Below are 16201 nucleotides of genomic sequence, written 5' to 3'. Positions count from 1 at the left end.
CAGCTCCCTTAAAATCACAGGTCATGTGATATACTGTGACCTTTCACATCTGAGCTTTTATCCAAATTGTTGTCTTGACCCCTAAAAAAGTGATTGTTAAGGTCACTTCTGACTCCTCGTGCACACTTGGCCGTAAAATCTATCTGGTTTTACTATCCAAAGTTGACTTCTGTTAAACTTACATAGACGTAGCCCTTACTTTGAATCTTGTAGCATCCTCACCTTCAGGGCATCTTAAGCATATAAATACACACGCATACAAATGTGAACAAGGATCCTGGTTTTCCTAAGGATATGATAAACTTTATTGATTCCACAAACTGAGCATATGGATCGGCAGAGGAGTGGAACATGTTTTGGGAATTCCTGTGGGCCTTTTGATTCCTTTTTTTTCCCACCGTGAAAACTTGTCACCATAGGAATCCATTTGAACAGAATGACTTCAAGCTGCAGCGAGGAAACTACAAACTTTTAACAACCGCCTTTCAAGCCTGCAGGGGGGACGGCAAGAGTTTGATAGTGAAAAGAACAGTGGATTTTAGAGGCTTGCTTAAACTCTGTCTGTTATTTCTAATAAAAGTGAAACATATCGCACGAAAGTGAATGACAAGCACTAAATGAAACAATGTAGCAGATAAGATAAAGTTTTGAATATAACTTCATTTTCAGTATATGATTACAACGTAATACTGTCAGCTGTTGTGGTGCTGTGATTACTGTAAAGTGTAGCACATGTCCTCAGCTGCACAGCTTTGTCACAATTCCTGTACTCCGTGCACCACACGGGTACAGGAATGCTGTTATTTTTAGAATTTTAATGTTTACCCTAACAAAGACCAGTGGCCACACATAATGAATATGGGGATCTTAAGAGCAGCAGCTAAGGCTTATACACAAACTGGGAACCACATTACACATCCACAACAGTCAAAGTCTGAAGAAGAAATAACTGAATTATGGCACTGAGATGGGCGTTACTGTAATCCGATTACTTTTTTCAAGTAACGAGAAAAGTAAGGGATTACTATTGGAAAAACGGTAATTAGATTATGTTACTTTCCCATAGGAACGCTGCGTTACTGCGTTACTAAAACCGTGATTTTTTTGCGAGAATGTCTCATGACAGTGACGTAAGCAAGCGCAACGTTGGTGACAACAGCTGTGTGCAGATCAACAATGGATAACATATCAAGTGCGGAGTGTTTAAAGCGTGGAAGTACTGACCTTACTTTGAGTTTGATTCCATAAAAAGTGACAAAAACATTAGTGTCCGTTGTGCGTGGGAAGAAAACTTCTTTTTACAGCGAAAAAAACCCTAAACAAGCTCCGAGTGTGCGTAATGGGAAACTCACAGAGAAACTCGCGGATTCTTCCACTGACCGCTGCACACCTGCACCAGGATAAACCTCCGCCTACCCTACTCCTGCTTTACAGGTGAAAATAGAGCATCAGGACCGCTAGTCTTTGATTTCATTTATTTTCTGCTGTGTTTTACTTGCATCTATTTGAAAGACTGAGTGTAAACACAAAAAATATTTTATTTTATGTGCTGGAATGTGCAGAAAATAGGTTTAAATATTAAACAAATTTCTTCCAGTCAGAGAATGTTGCAGATAATTAAATTTTTGCTTGATGCATAAAGTTAAAAGATTAAAACTAATAAAACAAGTTTTAAAAAGAGACTTTTCCATTTGATTACATTTTGTATGATGGATTATGCAGAAAAAGTAGAATTGGGCTGAAAGATCTATCACTTTATCACCTATTCAGGTTGTAAATCGTGTTTTTAAAAAGTAACTAAGTAACTAAGTAATTAATTACTTTTGAAAATAAGTAATCAGTAAAGTAACTGGATTACTTTTTTGGGGAAGTAATCAGTAATTAGTTACTGATTACTTTTTTCAAGTAACTTGACCAACACTGCTTCTAAGTGAATAATTTTACTTTCAACATCGACATTCCCCTTTACAGTCTTTACACTTGCTAAAGTAAATCATTGTGCTATCCTTGTACTACTGCTGTGCTACCTCTGTTCATTTGAACACCCGCATTTACATCATTTAACTGTATTCACAAAGAACAGTACATTACAATTTACATTCCATTTCCTATATTTTTTACAGCTATTTGTTTCAGTGCCCGACTTTCACCTTTTAGAAACTATCATATTATTTATTGTATATAATTGAGAGAGTTGTTAAAGTGAGGCAGTTTAGTTAAGTGCATAGACAGTGTTCAAAAAGAGCTTGTTGATAGAAAATCGAATCCAGGAGACAAGCAAAAGCTTCCTAACAGCACCCACTGCAGAAACACTTTAATTACATAAAATCACAACTCCTGTCAATAAGATAGAGACGGTTCTATATTTACTTGTTACACATATTGCAAGTCTCGAAAGCAAGCTGTGGTCAACACATTGTCCTCTATTTAAAACTACAATGATTCCTCCTACTCAGAGGCAGACTCCCATCAGTCTTAAACGTGACACACCACAGCCCATACGTCAACACATCACATATGGAAACTGAGTTATCCTCGGAGAAAGAATGCAATCTGTTGCAGACGCTCTTAACATTGTGTATATTCCACAGAAGTCTTCAAACAAGCTGTGGATGGCTAATGAATGAGCTAATGTAAACTAAAGTGCCCTTTCCCTCAGGCCCTCTGTATCTCTTGCAGTCTTTTTCTTCATCTCCTCTTCCTTGACTTTCATCCAGAGTGGCCTATCTTTATTTTCTAATTTCACATCTCTTTACTCTTCCCTATGTCCTTTTTCAACCCACCCACATCCTGGTGGGTTCAGTGAGTTGGAGCATCTCCCCAAAGTATTAACAGTGGTTCCATGTGAGCCTCTGGAATTTCCTTTATACTGTGTGCAGCAGGTCCTGCTCTCCCCCTGAAGGATCCCATGGACTTGTTTGCTTCTGTATACATCTTACAATGATCAGGGCAACATTAATGAAAAGAGAAAGATTGACATAGTTAGACAAAAAACTCTCATGTCGGCCAATTGTGTGGCTCACTATTATCAGGGTTCGGTGAGCTTGACCTCCACTCATACACACTGAGATGTGGACACAAACGAAATAACACTGAAGCTAGAAAGTTCTAAACACGAGTATTAATTTGCTAAAGCAAACTAACAGAAAACATATTAACTTGCAAAGTTTCGGAAAGGATTACAGATAATTTCCTCTCCCTTTCAAATTGGGAAAAAATTATTGTATCCACTTCGATATGAGCAAGCTTACTAAAAAAATCCACCTGTTTCTTGCCAGTATTGCAGGGATATGCGCTAAATATATTCATACTGTCATACAGAATATTTGAATTTTCACATTGTTCTTGATGCGCTCAGCCATTTATAAGAAAATACATGCATAAGAAAATGTTTTATTGCTTCTCTCTTTATGCCAGCGAATAGCCACAGCCGCACAGATCCAAAATGACACATGGAACCAAGAAAATAGCTGCATGCTGAACATCGTGTACACAAACACCCTGCTATTTAAAAATAAAATTTCAGTGCAAAAGCTCTCAAACACACAATGACAAGGACATTCAGCAAGCTGGCAGACTTTCACTTCAGCTCCTGGTAAAACGCCAATCAATTTATCGCTGCTGAGCCCTTGAATCTGTTTATTTTATCTCCAGCAAGGACATGACAACTCAGATTATCTGGAGAATAAACACTGTCACTGTGGTTCATTTCAATAAAACCTGATGAACTTGGATGGCTATAAAGAACTGATTTCATTCTCGTGGTGACAGCACTGGCTCTTATTTATTCAATCTTTAGCTGTCTGAGTTTCTGCTCCGAGACAAATGATGCAAACTGTAGAATTTCTGCGCTCAAAGGAAAATTTTTCACGCGGACAAACTAAAATGAACTCTAGGGATGCATGAACTACAAAGCACCCCAGCAAAGACACTGTTAATCCTCTCACCATGCTGAGATTCATGGTGATGTACCTCCCCCAGACGCATGAAGTAAACAGAGTTATAATTTATGACATTCCCCTTCAAGAAAGGAGAGTGACCTGGGTCAGATCAGTGTTTGGGCATTGCTGTCATTCCACACGTGCTCCCTCTTGAGTCTCTGGCACTCTGATGTGAATAAATGAGTGTGTGAGATGTGCATCCAACTGTGCATGCCAGTTGTATCCATCTGTACCGGTGTACACGTATAAACTATACACATGCGTCTTTGGAAATATGGTGCTGGAATCCAGCACGTTGAAAATAAGCTACAGGATTAACAAACATGTGCTGCTGTGTTGGGGGATACTCTCCCCTCTGCTTTCCTGTCTGCAGCGGGAACAGAACTCTGTGACTTCTCTGTGAACTATTCAGCATCACCCCAACCTCGTGTGTGAGGACACAACATCCAGGGTTTGGTTTGGAGAAGCTCAGGCCCAGGAAGGAAGCTTGTCCTCTGGAGAGTCGCCCTTTGGAGTCAAGGATCTGGAGTTCACTAGCTTGTTAAATTCAACACTATCGAGCAGAAGGTTGAGGAATGAGCAGAATCTAAAGGCAAAGATGAAATCTGCAAGAATGTTAACACATTTGTTTCTTCAGCTCATCAATCATATTCAGTGCAAAGTTGTTAGTGTTAACTAAAGTACAATAAATCACTGTAATACTACCATGACAACTTATCTTTGACTGGTTTGAGCATTAAAAATAAAATAACAAGTCTGTCCTCCGAGAACAAAAGGCTAAAAACAGTTTGCTCTCATGCTCAGTATGACGATGTTAACATGCTGATGTTTGCCAGATGGACTATTTCGTTTATCAGTGTTGAGCATAATAACATTTACTTATTGCCATTAAACATGGTGTATGTAGGCTGATGGAAATGCCAACAGTTTTCAAGTATTTGTCCAAAAATCAAAGGTTTGACCTGTTGGTAGAGCTAATGGAAAAAAAGTAAAGAACTTACTCTTTTGTAAAGCTATTTCAGTCTAGACCTACACGGTGGGTCAACCCACATCACAGTTTTTAGCACAGCCATGTTGTTGCTTGTTTACATGCTGCCCCCTAGTGTTAAATTGTATGTTTGTTGAGGACATGGATATGTTGCTTTTACAAGTATATACCGAACTCCTAACAACAGAAGTGGAGTCCAGCCTTATATTGATTATTTCTTCCATTTTGTTCATTATAAGTTGTTTTCATTGTTTGGCCTAAAAGTGAAGATACTAAGGTCAAACGTAACTTAAGGTTCTGTATATGATGAACCGTTTAAACAGAACATCTGCTCGGAAAACCACCGCAAAAAAAAGACATTTTCAAAGAGAACCTTTAATATAAAAACTGCACAACTGGAAACATTTGTTCACATATAACTAGAGAAGGTGTGTTTTGCAACCTTTACAAAGTCTAAACAATCAGAAACCTTTGGTTTTGAAATTAAAACGTGAATGTTTGTGCATGCCCTGCTGAGGGATTTCACATGAACCACAGTGCACATACACACCCACACACTTCAAGACAAGCTGCAAATAATGCGGAAGTTGCAAAATAGCATATTAACATAAATTACAAGTGTTTGTTAATAATTGTACTTTTAAATACAATACAATTAACTCAACAGCATCCTATTAACAATGGGTTTTTTCAAAGATTCTTAGGCTACGTCCACACGTACCCGGGTATTTTTGAAAACGCAGATTTTTCTATGCGTTTGCACCTTTCGTCCACACGTAAACGGCGTTTTCGGTCACTGAAAACGGAGATTTTTAAAAACTCCGGCCAGGTTGGATATTTTCTAAAACTCCGTTTTTGCATTTACGTGTGGACGAGAAAAACGGAGAAAACGCAGAAAACACAGCGTCAAAGGTGTGCGCCTTTTTTTGACGTCACAGTGTGCGCCAAGTTATTGTTTCGGTGAAATGAATTTCTACAATACTGTTACTGTTAATTGTTCTCTCTGCAGTGTTTAAATGCTTACATATACACACACAGTTACTGTCCCTCCACACATACGACTGGGTTCTGCTTCTATGCCCCAACTTTGTTTACTTTTTCCCGCCGAGGCTTCTAGACTTCTGATTGGCCAAAATTTCTACACGGTTAGGACTATAGCACCACCTGCTGCTTTGGCATGTTCCTAGCAGCGTTTTCCTTCATTTCTGCCTTTACGACGGGATTATTTTTTAAAACGAAAACGGAAAATCTCCGTTTTCAAAAATACCCCTGTACGTGTGGACGTAGCCTTAATGAATTTCAATATTTCTATTTCTAAAATACTAAACTTCTTAATTAAAGGTGGGAATATTTAAATTGTACCAGGTGATAGATAATCATGGATTCAGTAGAACTATTAGAAAAAAATATCTGTACCCCTGAAACTGAAATTGGAACAGTTCTGTGTTGTTTTTACTGTTTTCCTTCAGGTTCTGTGATTCAAGCACAAATCAAAAATAAATGAACAAATGCAACATTAAAATGCCAAGTATCTGCTTTAAGTCACGATGAGTTTGTGAATGGCTTTGCATCAGTAGTGAACGTGTCTTTTGGGAGATAGAGAGATGTGAATCCTTCCACAGAAAAAGCTCTGGTTGGAGACACACACAAAATAGACAAGCAAATGGTCACTTGTGACCTTTTAGATTAAGGTAAAGTTTTCTGTAAGTACAAGGAATAAAATGATAAAAGAGATACTAAAGGTGGTTGATTTGCCAAAGTTAAAGGTGAATCACAGGTGAATAAGTCTTTGAGATGACAGGAAAATCCTTTGCACTTCAAAGCTCCACTTTATGGCAATACTCTCAAGGAAGCATGTGGACATGTTTCCTTGTCAGTGTTCAAAGTTTTTCTCTAAGCTGTCCTTGATTTGATAATCCATCTGAGCTCTATTCCTCTTACTGAATATTAGACTAAAGGCAGGAGGACCCATGACAATTAACAGTTTATAGGGCAGGGCTGTAGCCGAGGAGAGCACCACCAGGGATGATACAAGTGTCGACTGATGTTTATAGGTTAATGGCTTCATTAACTTCTCCACAGATGTTTAATATTCATGCATATCTGTCCAAAGGATTCTGAACCTATAAACTTTGGGTAATATGTACTCACACGTTCCTCTAACGTGTTACTATAAAGCCACTTGATTTGCAGCTGAGACTTTGTATTTTAATGAAACATTTATTATTTTAGAACAAATAAAGTGTCTATTTAACTGTCGTGAAAAATCCCACAGCAGCTTGCACTTATGAGAACGGGGCCAGTTTACATTCATTAACTTGAGTTTTCATAGTTGAGATTGTCATTAAAAAAAAAACGTGTTTGTTTGTTCTGGTTCCAGGTTGCAGCGTCAGCTCTGTGCATATTACAGTGAGGTTTCCTTGGAAGGGTCCTTGGCTTCCAGCACAACAGGCTTGAAAGACAAGATCTCTGTGAAGGTGTGACCTAAAGAAAGAAGCACAGCAGGATATTAAACAATAGCACTTAGCTCACACTTTCCACCTCCTTTTGCCTCTGTCCTTCTGAAATTGCAACCTCAATACGCCCCTTCATTCTTACGTTTCCACTGGTCCAAAGTCAGCTCTGCATTGTCTAGTGAGTGATCATACGGCTGTGCTTCCGTCTCCTCGTCTGGGTCTCTAAACTCCGTGAAGTAAGGCAGCGTGAGAGCTTCTGCAGCAGTTACCCGTTTTTCTGGATCTACCAATAACATTCGCTCCAGCACTGACACGGCTGAGCGAGAATGATGACAAGAGAAAATCCATTTGGAGTTTGTTTACCAAAATGAAAACACATCAAATTAAAGGCCTGAGTATGTAATACCTTGTGGATTACTTGTGGAAAACACCTTCTGAAAGTCTTTCTTTTCCACTTTTCCAAGGCTTTTGAGGTAGGATTTTGCCTAAGAAGAGACAGAGAGGACAACGAATAGGCGAATAGGTGTTTATTAACTTAATACTGTACCAATAAAGTCCAACAAAGCACTCAAATCTGCCTCCAGTTCCTAAAATGTCATTGTGTCAAGCACAACTAAGCACCACAACAATCTTTAGGACCACAAAGTTACACATTTTTGGAACTCACATCCTCGGAGTCTAGTTTTGATATAAATTCCTGTGATGGTGTTCCTATGAGCTTCATGATCTCAGTCAGCTGATCTAGGTCTGAAGAAGAGGTGTTAAGGCTCAAATAAGAATAAAAAGGTACAATAAAAAAGATATTAGGTTAGACAAAAGCAACATGTTTGTTTTATAACTTGTGGGTCTACAAGGTGAAAGGATACGGTCACTGCCTTTAAAAAGAGGTTTTCCTTGCAGCATCTCTGCCATGATGCAGCCCACTGACCAAATGTCCACTGAGAAAGAAGAAATAAAAAGCAGAGTTGATAAAACGCCAAACATTTAGTAACTTATTCTAAAACAAAGTGTTACAACAGCCCCACCTAGTGGATAATAACTGAGACAACACCGGGCTTAACAGTAAAACTTTTCATTTTAAAAAGATATTCTTAGTAGTTTTGGCCACTTTCTTACCTCACCTTACTGACATCTTCTTTTTGTACAATAACTTTAGCATATTTTAATTAATTCTTCTCAATTTAATTTAATTTAATTTATTGTGTGAATTCACAACAACAGTCACCTCAAGACACTTTAAATTTTAAGATAAAGATGCTACAACATTAGAGGGGAAACCACCACAATCAGACGATCCCCTGAGAGACAGCACTTAGCAACAGTGGGACAGACATCTGCTGTGCCGTTTAGGATGAAGGGAAAATCGTCCAAGTTACAGGCCCTTCAAAGACATAGATTAATATCAGGGACTGTTTAAGTGCCTTATTTTCCAGCATTTTTATTCCCTAATAACTTTAGTAGTAAATAAAAATAAATTCTTCAGGACTGGACACATTTAAACTCTGTGACAAAACATCAAAAACTACAAATTAAAGCCAAAATCTTTCTTTTGTTCACTAAGATTTATTCTATAACCAGCTGAGAATCAATTATCACAGGATATATCACATTTTTGCAAATTGTAATGTGTAGATGCTAACTTGGATGTTTAGTCTATTTTCTGATAATTAACCACAGAAAACTTAAATAGGTCTGCTTTCTGTAAACATTCATGGCTTATGTCGTAATATGAAAGCACTTGTACTCTTTTTGGATCCTTCTGTGTTTGTTTGAGAACCCCAACATCTATTTCTCAAATATATCACTATATCCATAGACAGCAGTCACAAAGGGACCAGTGTTAACTGCTGATACTGCTCATGTTGTCGCAGTTATATTGCCATTCTCGACGACTGTCTCGACAACTTGAACATTTTCAGCTGGGGCTCATGAGCTGGAGAATAGCTCTCATTTCTGCAGGACTGTCTTACCGGATCCTAAAACTTGCCCTTTTCTTTTTCGCTATGAACATCATTGGGTCAAACACTGAACTGAGAGGAGGTGTGCTGTGCTCAAAGCGTTGCCGTAGGGTCAGGATGTGATTGCTGTTGTAAACGTTAGTTATAAACCGGGTCTGGCTGCAAGTTTTTAATCATTGCTCCAAGTCTGTCACATAAACCTTGTGACACGTGTCATTTGTGAAAGTAACAGATCACAAAGCTTGCTGAGATGTTGACTCTTTATATTATATTCCCATCTGGACTGAGCTTTACACTCTCATGATGATCAGACAGAAAAGTCCTTTTTTCACAAGATTTTGATGTGTGGACACTGGGCATGTTGCTTATGACCAGTGTTGGGGAGTAACGGAATACATGTGCCGCCGTTACGTATTTAAAATACAAAATATGAGTAACTGTATTCCGTTACAGTTACCGTTTAAAAAGGTGGTATTTAGAATACAGTTACTTTGTTGAAATAAATGGATTACACGGCGGTACTTCCCTGTTTCATATTGTGGCGGGTCAGGACTGTTTGGGTTTTGTTTGACAGCTACGTTCTGTTGTTCCAGGCGGCAGCGTTACGGTTGCCATGGTTACAGGGTGACGCTCTCTCTCTCTGCGTGTTTCCTGGGTGAGAGAGCGCCTTTTGTTGTTGTTGTTGTGCTAAGCTAATAGGCAGAATGCTACAGGTATAGCTCTAAAGAATGTAGCATCATGGGCAGTGTAGTCCGTGCTGCAGGGAGAATGGACTGCCATACACGTTATGTGTCTGTGAGCGAGGGAGGGAGAAAAAGGAAAAGTACGAGCTGTCATCGAGCAAAAACGGGAGCTGGAAGCATGTAAATATAATAATAACCACTGCAGCCAAGAAGAGAGCCTGACGAGCCCAGTTGTAAATAAGCTATTAAGACTCGACTGTACACCGTGTTCGTGTTTTCCTCCAAAAACAATAAGTTCCGCTGGAGCAGCCTTTCAACGCCTCTCTCTGTCTCTGCTAGCAAAGTTGACCCAGACAACAAAGTAAAGCTAGTTTTCGGCTACGAGCCCGACACAGAACCCACCGTATTAGCCAGAGGTCCCTTTACTACGGTTCGGAGCCGCGGACCTTCAGTAACAGTAATAAATCACAGCAATAGTACATTCATGTAGTTGTAAACAGCATGATAATATATTAAGTAATCCAAAGTATTCAGAATGCGTTACTCTCATTGAGTAACGTAACAGAATACGTTACAGAATACATTTTGGGGCATGTATTGTATTCTGTATTCTGTAATGGAATACATTTTAAAAGTAACCTTCCCAACACTGCTTATGACCAATCGCAGATAGTTGCACTTTTGCAAAACACACATTTTAGAATATTGCATACATGAATAGTGCTTGTTTGGTCAGTTTAATTTCCCTAAAAAGTATATAAAATAAAACATTGGTAAGTATGAAAAAAAGATCACATTAATGGCATCAGAATGGAGGCATAAAGGAGACCTTAAGTTGATTTGACCACCCTCCTATCCCATTTGGTCCCTGCAAATTTACCCAAAATTGGCTTTGTGAAGTTTCATCTAACAAATTAGCAGAAAACAGATCAAACATTTAGGGTACAAAGACTCGGTGTTCTCTATGTCCTGCCAATTGAATTGTTGCACTTTTTCCTTTGAACATTTAATGGGACTATCTTCTGTCAGGGAGTTAAAAGAGCTTAAAAAATACTAGAAAAATAAGAGAACATAAAAAGCCCCACATTTCAACACACCCCACGTACTCTGAAAAGAGGGGATTCATTGATTTTTAATGGAATGACCCAGCAGCAAAAATCCCACACTTTAGGGTTAATTTAAAATTAAAGCGAGACAAACTCTTTGCCATGTTTTCCCTACAGCTAATATTCTCCACCTACAAGCATCGGGCACTGTTCAAAGGAACATCTAGGAAATGGAGTTAAGCACAGTAGTAGAACAACCACTTTGTGTTGTTAATGATCTGGTGCTAATGGGGAGCGCTGAACTTGACACACAGATAGAAAGATCACAGTCAGAGTGCTTTTTTTTCGCCCCTGAATGAGCTCTACATTACCCGTCTGAGTGTAGTGCATCCAGTTCAGGATCACCTCTGGGGCTCTGTACCAGCGAGTTACTACGTACCCCGTCATCTCACTGTCTGCCTGCCTGGCTAAGCCAAAATCCAAGATCTGCAACAAACATTAAAGTAAAATTAACATTAAAGTCTTAGTAGGGACTTAATATAAAAATATACAAACCAATGAAATTCTGTCTGGTGCAGTTATCAGTGTTATTACAGAACTCCGTTTTGACAGTGCACGCAAATAAAACAAAAACTGAGACACGATCGTTTTTTTATCAGGGTGTGTCCGTGTGTACCTTGAGCTCGCAGTCTTGGTTGATAGCGAGATTTCCTGGTTTGAGGTCCTGCAAATGTTGACATGAAAAGACAAGCGACGCCGCACCATAGTAGGAAGAGAAACACCAACAACCATTTATCTTAATACTTTTCACATATTTCACATATATGTATGGTGAAAAATACATATTAAAGAGAGCCTACCCTGTGAATGATACCAGCAGAATGGATATACTGTAATAAAGGAATGCAACGAGCTGAATATTTTAACATAGTAATAATGGATTGGCAGCTGATCGAAGCAGAGCTCCTTACCTTGAGCCCTTTAAGCATCTGGTAAACCAAATATTGAATTTTTTCTTCTGAGAGCTTCTGCATCTTCATCAGCTTCCCCAGATCTGTCCCCATGAAGGGCATCACCAGATAACTTGGAGAATAACAAAATAACAAATGCTCTTGAGGATTTGCAGATTTTCAATATCTCCATGCTTCTGTCAGAGTGGCAGAAAAGGTACTTACAAATCACGAAATCTGTCCAGAGAGAGGTCAGCTGTAAACACATCTAACAGGCCAATCACCTGCATCAGGAGGAAATGACATCAGATCAACGTTTCATAGGAGGCATGTGTCTATAAATACATCAGTTTGCTCATTTTAACAAGTTTGGATGTTTTTATGCTCACATTTTCATGTTTCATGTGTTTGAGAAGCCTCAGCTCCCTGTAGGCCCGTTTTGCAAAGATGTCAGACTGGAACGGTCTGTAGAGCTTCTTGATCGCCACCTTTGCTCCTGTTCTTGAGTCTACTGCAGAGCTGAAGGAGATATGAACACAATATTGTGCAAACGTTTCGAGACAACTCGCATTTTTTAAATATTTTGCTAGGAAAATTAGAAACAGATGATTTATTGAAATGTACAAACATCCATCCATCCATCCATTCGCTTCCGCTTATCCTTTTCAGGGTCGCAGGGGGCGCTGGAGCCTATCCCAGCTGTCATAGGGCGAGAGGCAGGGTACACCCTGGACAGGTCGCCGGTTTGTCGCAGGGCTAACACACAGGGACATACAACCATTCGCACTCGCAATCACTCGCACATTCACACCTAGTGGCAATTTGGATTATCCAATTAACCTATCCCCACAAGCTGCATGTCTTTGGACGGTGGGAGGAAGCCGGAGTACCCGGAGGGAACCCACGCAAACACGGGGAGAACATGCAAACTCCACACAGAAAGACCCCGGCCTGATGGTGGAATTGAACTTCTTGCTGTGCGGCAACAATGCTAACCACCGTGCCACCGTGCTGCCCAGTATTTATGTACAAACATAAATGAAAATATGTGAATTTGTGAAATTCTAACAAGCATAAAAGTCAATATTTTGTATGATAGCTTTTATTCTTCAACACAGCCTAAAGTTTCTTAGGCAAGCTTTCTTTTCATTTCTTTAAGCTTCAGGAATAGTTCTGCTTCTTCAAAACTCTTCTTTGTTGGCTCTCTACTTTTATTACACTAGCAGTGTTTTTGGAATCACTGACATGCTGAAAAATGAAGCCACTGGCAATCCGATGCTTTCCAGGCGCTTTTCCATGGTGGATCAAAATCATTTTTGCATTGACATAACCTAGTATCCACTGTATTTTACAGTTGGCTGTAGACACTCACTGTTGTATTTGTCTTTCAACCTCCTTCTTATACATCGAGGATTTAAACCAAAACTTGAAACATTCTTATTCATCGCTCCGACCTGTTACCACTGATTTTCAGTGTAGTTTGACATACCTTGGCCTTTCTCCCTGTTTTCATTCCTTATGACTTCCTGACAGCCATTCTTTCACTGAGACCATTTCTGATGAGGCTTCAGCAAGTAGCAAATGGACTAACTGAAGTGCCAGATGCATCTCTCGAGTCTTGTGTCAGGGGTTTGCTGGATTTTTTCGAGTTTCGAGTTTCTTAAGGACATGTGTAACATATGTGTTAAATACTTTTGAATTTCACCCAAAACACCTTTTTTTAATTAAATATGTCATTTTGCATCTCAATCTCCTACCTGTGTGATCTGAGTCTGTGTGCGTTCGTGTGTGTGCGCGCTGCGTGGTGACGTAGGCGCGTGCATGTGTGCCCGGTCACAGCTCCTTTCAGCACCGGAGGAGAGGTGTACTGGCAGTCGCGTGACACACACAGAACAGACCCTTATTTCTGTGTTGCAGATGTGCAGTAAAGAGCCAAAGACCCAGTACTGTCTCCGGCCTCTTACTTTCACGCCAGAACACAACGCAAAGACGGGCGTAACACATGAACGGGTTACACATGACTTTCAGATACTGCTCATGTGTTATAGACAGTTTTTTTAAGCTGGCCACTTATTCTTTTCCAGTTTGTTTATTTTTAAAGCAAACACTGAACCAACCAAACCAACATGGGCCAAGTTTCTACCTAAAAATATTATTTCATTCTTGTTATATTTGGGATTTTACTTAGATTCAGCTAAATAGAAACAGAAATAGAAACAAATTATTTGTTTTTGTGATGGGCCACTATTATCAAAGCACCTAAAGATAGTGTCTAAAACCAGTTCTTTGTTAAGTTGTTTGTTACACAACAGTGGTTAATCACTCAACATTGGTGCTTCCTTTTATGCTTGAATGATTCATAGGTCAACATTCCTCTGAAAATGGTCAGATTCAAGGAATAGACTTAAAATTAGTGAAAAAGAAGCCAATGTCTAATTAATTTTGAAGGAAAGCCTGGATAACTGATGCCAGAGAGCATTTAAAAATATTAAAGAAAGTCTGGTTTCTTGGAAGCAAAGATATCAAGATATCTGCACGGCACTAGGCGTGAGACAAATTTTAAAAATAGCCCATTATTATTTCCTGTATGAGGAAATCTAGACAAGGAACATTCCTGGTTAGGCTGTGTAACTAAAAGTTGGTTCCTTATCTTCGGTTGAGGAATTGCGTTTTTTAGTCCAAATCTGTGTTTACAGGCAAACACTTGCTCTGACGTGTCTCGGCAGTGATCTCTGGCTGGAGCGGAGTTGTTCATGTGTTATTAAGTTGTATTCAGTCGGTCAGTGTCCGCCCAAGACGTTAATCATTGATAACAAAGGGTCCGCATGCTGCGAGACGCACAAAGGTGCCTGAAAAGCCGCTTTTTTACTATCGTGCTTTTATTAAACTTGGCTCAGCTTTGCCATTTCACACGCAAATGTGCTGCTCGTAATTAAGCTCTGTTGCTGTCAGGGTGATTATGTAGAACGCAAGTAGTGTTGCTGCAAGTGTCTCCATCATATCAGGAAGTGAAGCAGCATGTGTTCAGCGGACCGTAGATACTTTTTCTTTTGTTTGACTGTGGCACAGTGCAGCCGTCTGTATGGCACCATCTGTTCCGTCGCTCTCTTTGTTTCACCGCTCCACATCAACCAGCAGTGCTGTCGGCTAATAGTTTCCTCCAATTTCTTAAGGTTTCACTTACCATACCGTCCCGTACGCTCCGGTCCCCACCTGCTTCAGATCCCGGTACCGCTCCGGTACTTCCCATGATGTTTTGTTAATTTCCAGGCGGTGATAGCCCGGTCTGATTCGCGTATTCATCTTATCTATTATAAACTCGATAGGCAGTACAGAACAAGCCCCTTTTTTTTAAACTTGTTTAGGCTCTTCCGGCGTTACGATCTCATTGTCCCAGATCCCACCTATGCGCTCACCCGCGATCATTGCGCAGCTGTACTCAGGGCGCACCCTGAGGTCGCTAAAAGCCACTCCCGAGTCCTGCTGTAGTAGGCCTACAATTAAAGGTGAAGAAGAGAAGGCAACTTGAGAGAAACGAGCACGTATCGAAGAAAGAAGCGCTTTAAGTGCGTAAAACCTGTTTAGCAACCTAAGGATATGGTTTCATTTTATAAATACACAAACGAGTGACACATTAAAGAAGAAACTACAACCTTGACTGAAAACTAAATAAAAAATGCTCAGAGTAAACATCTAAATGATGTTCAAATAGGGGTAGACAATGCTTTAACTGATAGGACAGATGGAGTCACTTGTTGGTTTAGCGAGTAAGAAACTGGCGTGAAACGCGCCTTGGCTTTCGCGATCCGGTTGTCTTTGTAACTTGCGTGTTTGCCACATAGTCTACATTCAATTGTGCTATTTAGGAGGAGCCTACAAAGAGCAATTGTTTCAGGCGTGTTGGAACAGGAACGTTACTCAAGCCAGGAGGCACCAGCTGCGCTTTTAGAAATCCTTGAACGTGTCACCCAGGTAACAGAACAAGGAAACAAGCCTATCACAAAACCAAACTGGAAATGTTACATGGTCACGTGTGCGGTGTGACATTTACACAAGAGGACATTTATTATTTGAGAGATTAAGAAACAGTGACGACATTAAAATGTTACGCAGACATGGACGTGGAGTTTCCTTCTGTAACTGAACTGCAGCTATGCCACAAAATAAAATAAAAAAAAC

General features: G+C 39.8%; 1 protein-coding gene across 1 annotated transcript; it reads right to left on the bottom strand.

Annotated features, from left to right (window-relative positions):
- Nucleotides 1–1200: 1200 nt before the first annotated feature.
- Nucleotides 1201–16097, bottom strand: mapk12a (mitogen-activated protein kinase 12a). The gene is made up of 12 exons (XM_085167884.1): nucleotides 15207–16097; nucleotides 12412–12541; nucleotides 12248–12306; nucleotides 12044–12155; nucleotides 11933–11962; nucleotides 11749–11796; nucleotides 11444–11558; nucleotides 8252–8323; nucleotides 8053–8132; nucleotides 7792–7870; nucleotides 7528–7701; nucleotides 1201–7413 (listed from the first exon to the last, which is right to left on the bottom strand). Exons 1-12 carry the CDS (start codon nucleotides 15323–15325, stop codon nucleotides 7334–7336), a joined length of 1098 nt encoding a protein of 365 aa, XP_085024010.1. The 5' UTR covers nucleotides 15326–16097; the 3' UTR covers nucleotides 1201–7333.
- Nucleotides 16098–16201: the final 104 nt, after the last annotated feature.

This window comes from Neolamprologus multifasciatus, chromosome 7 (assembly GCF_963576455.1).
Source record: "Neolamprologus multifasciatus chromosome 7, fNeoMul1.2, whole genome shotgun sequence".
NCBI lineage: Eukaryota > Metazoa > Chordata > Actinopteri > Cichliformes > Cichlidae > Neolamprologus > Neolamprologus multifasciatus.
This window is presented reverse-complemented; position numbering and strand designations above follow the sequence as displayed.

What these genes read in the sequence shown, in the direction of transcription:
- mapk12a (XM_085167884.1), bottom strand. Translation starts at nt 15,325, where the DNA reads ATGAATACGCGAATCAGACCGGGCTATCACCGCCTGGAAATTAACAAA. An exon ending in ACCAAGACTGCGAGCTCAAG is followed by an intron (nt 11,559 to 11,748) that starts GTACACACGGAC and finishes TGTTTGTTGCAG; the next exon opens with ATCTTGGATTTTGGCTTAGC. An exon ending in GATGCACTACACTCAGACGG is followed by an intron (nt 8,324 to 11,443) that starts GTAATGTAGAGC and finishes CTTCTTTCTCAG; the next exon opens with TGGACATTTGGTCAGTGGGC.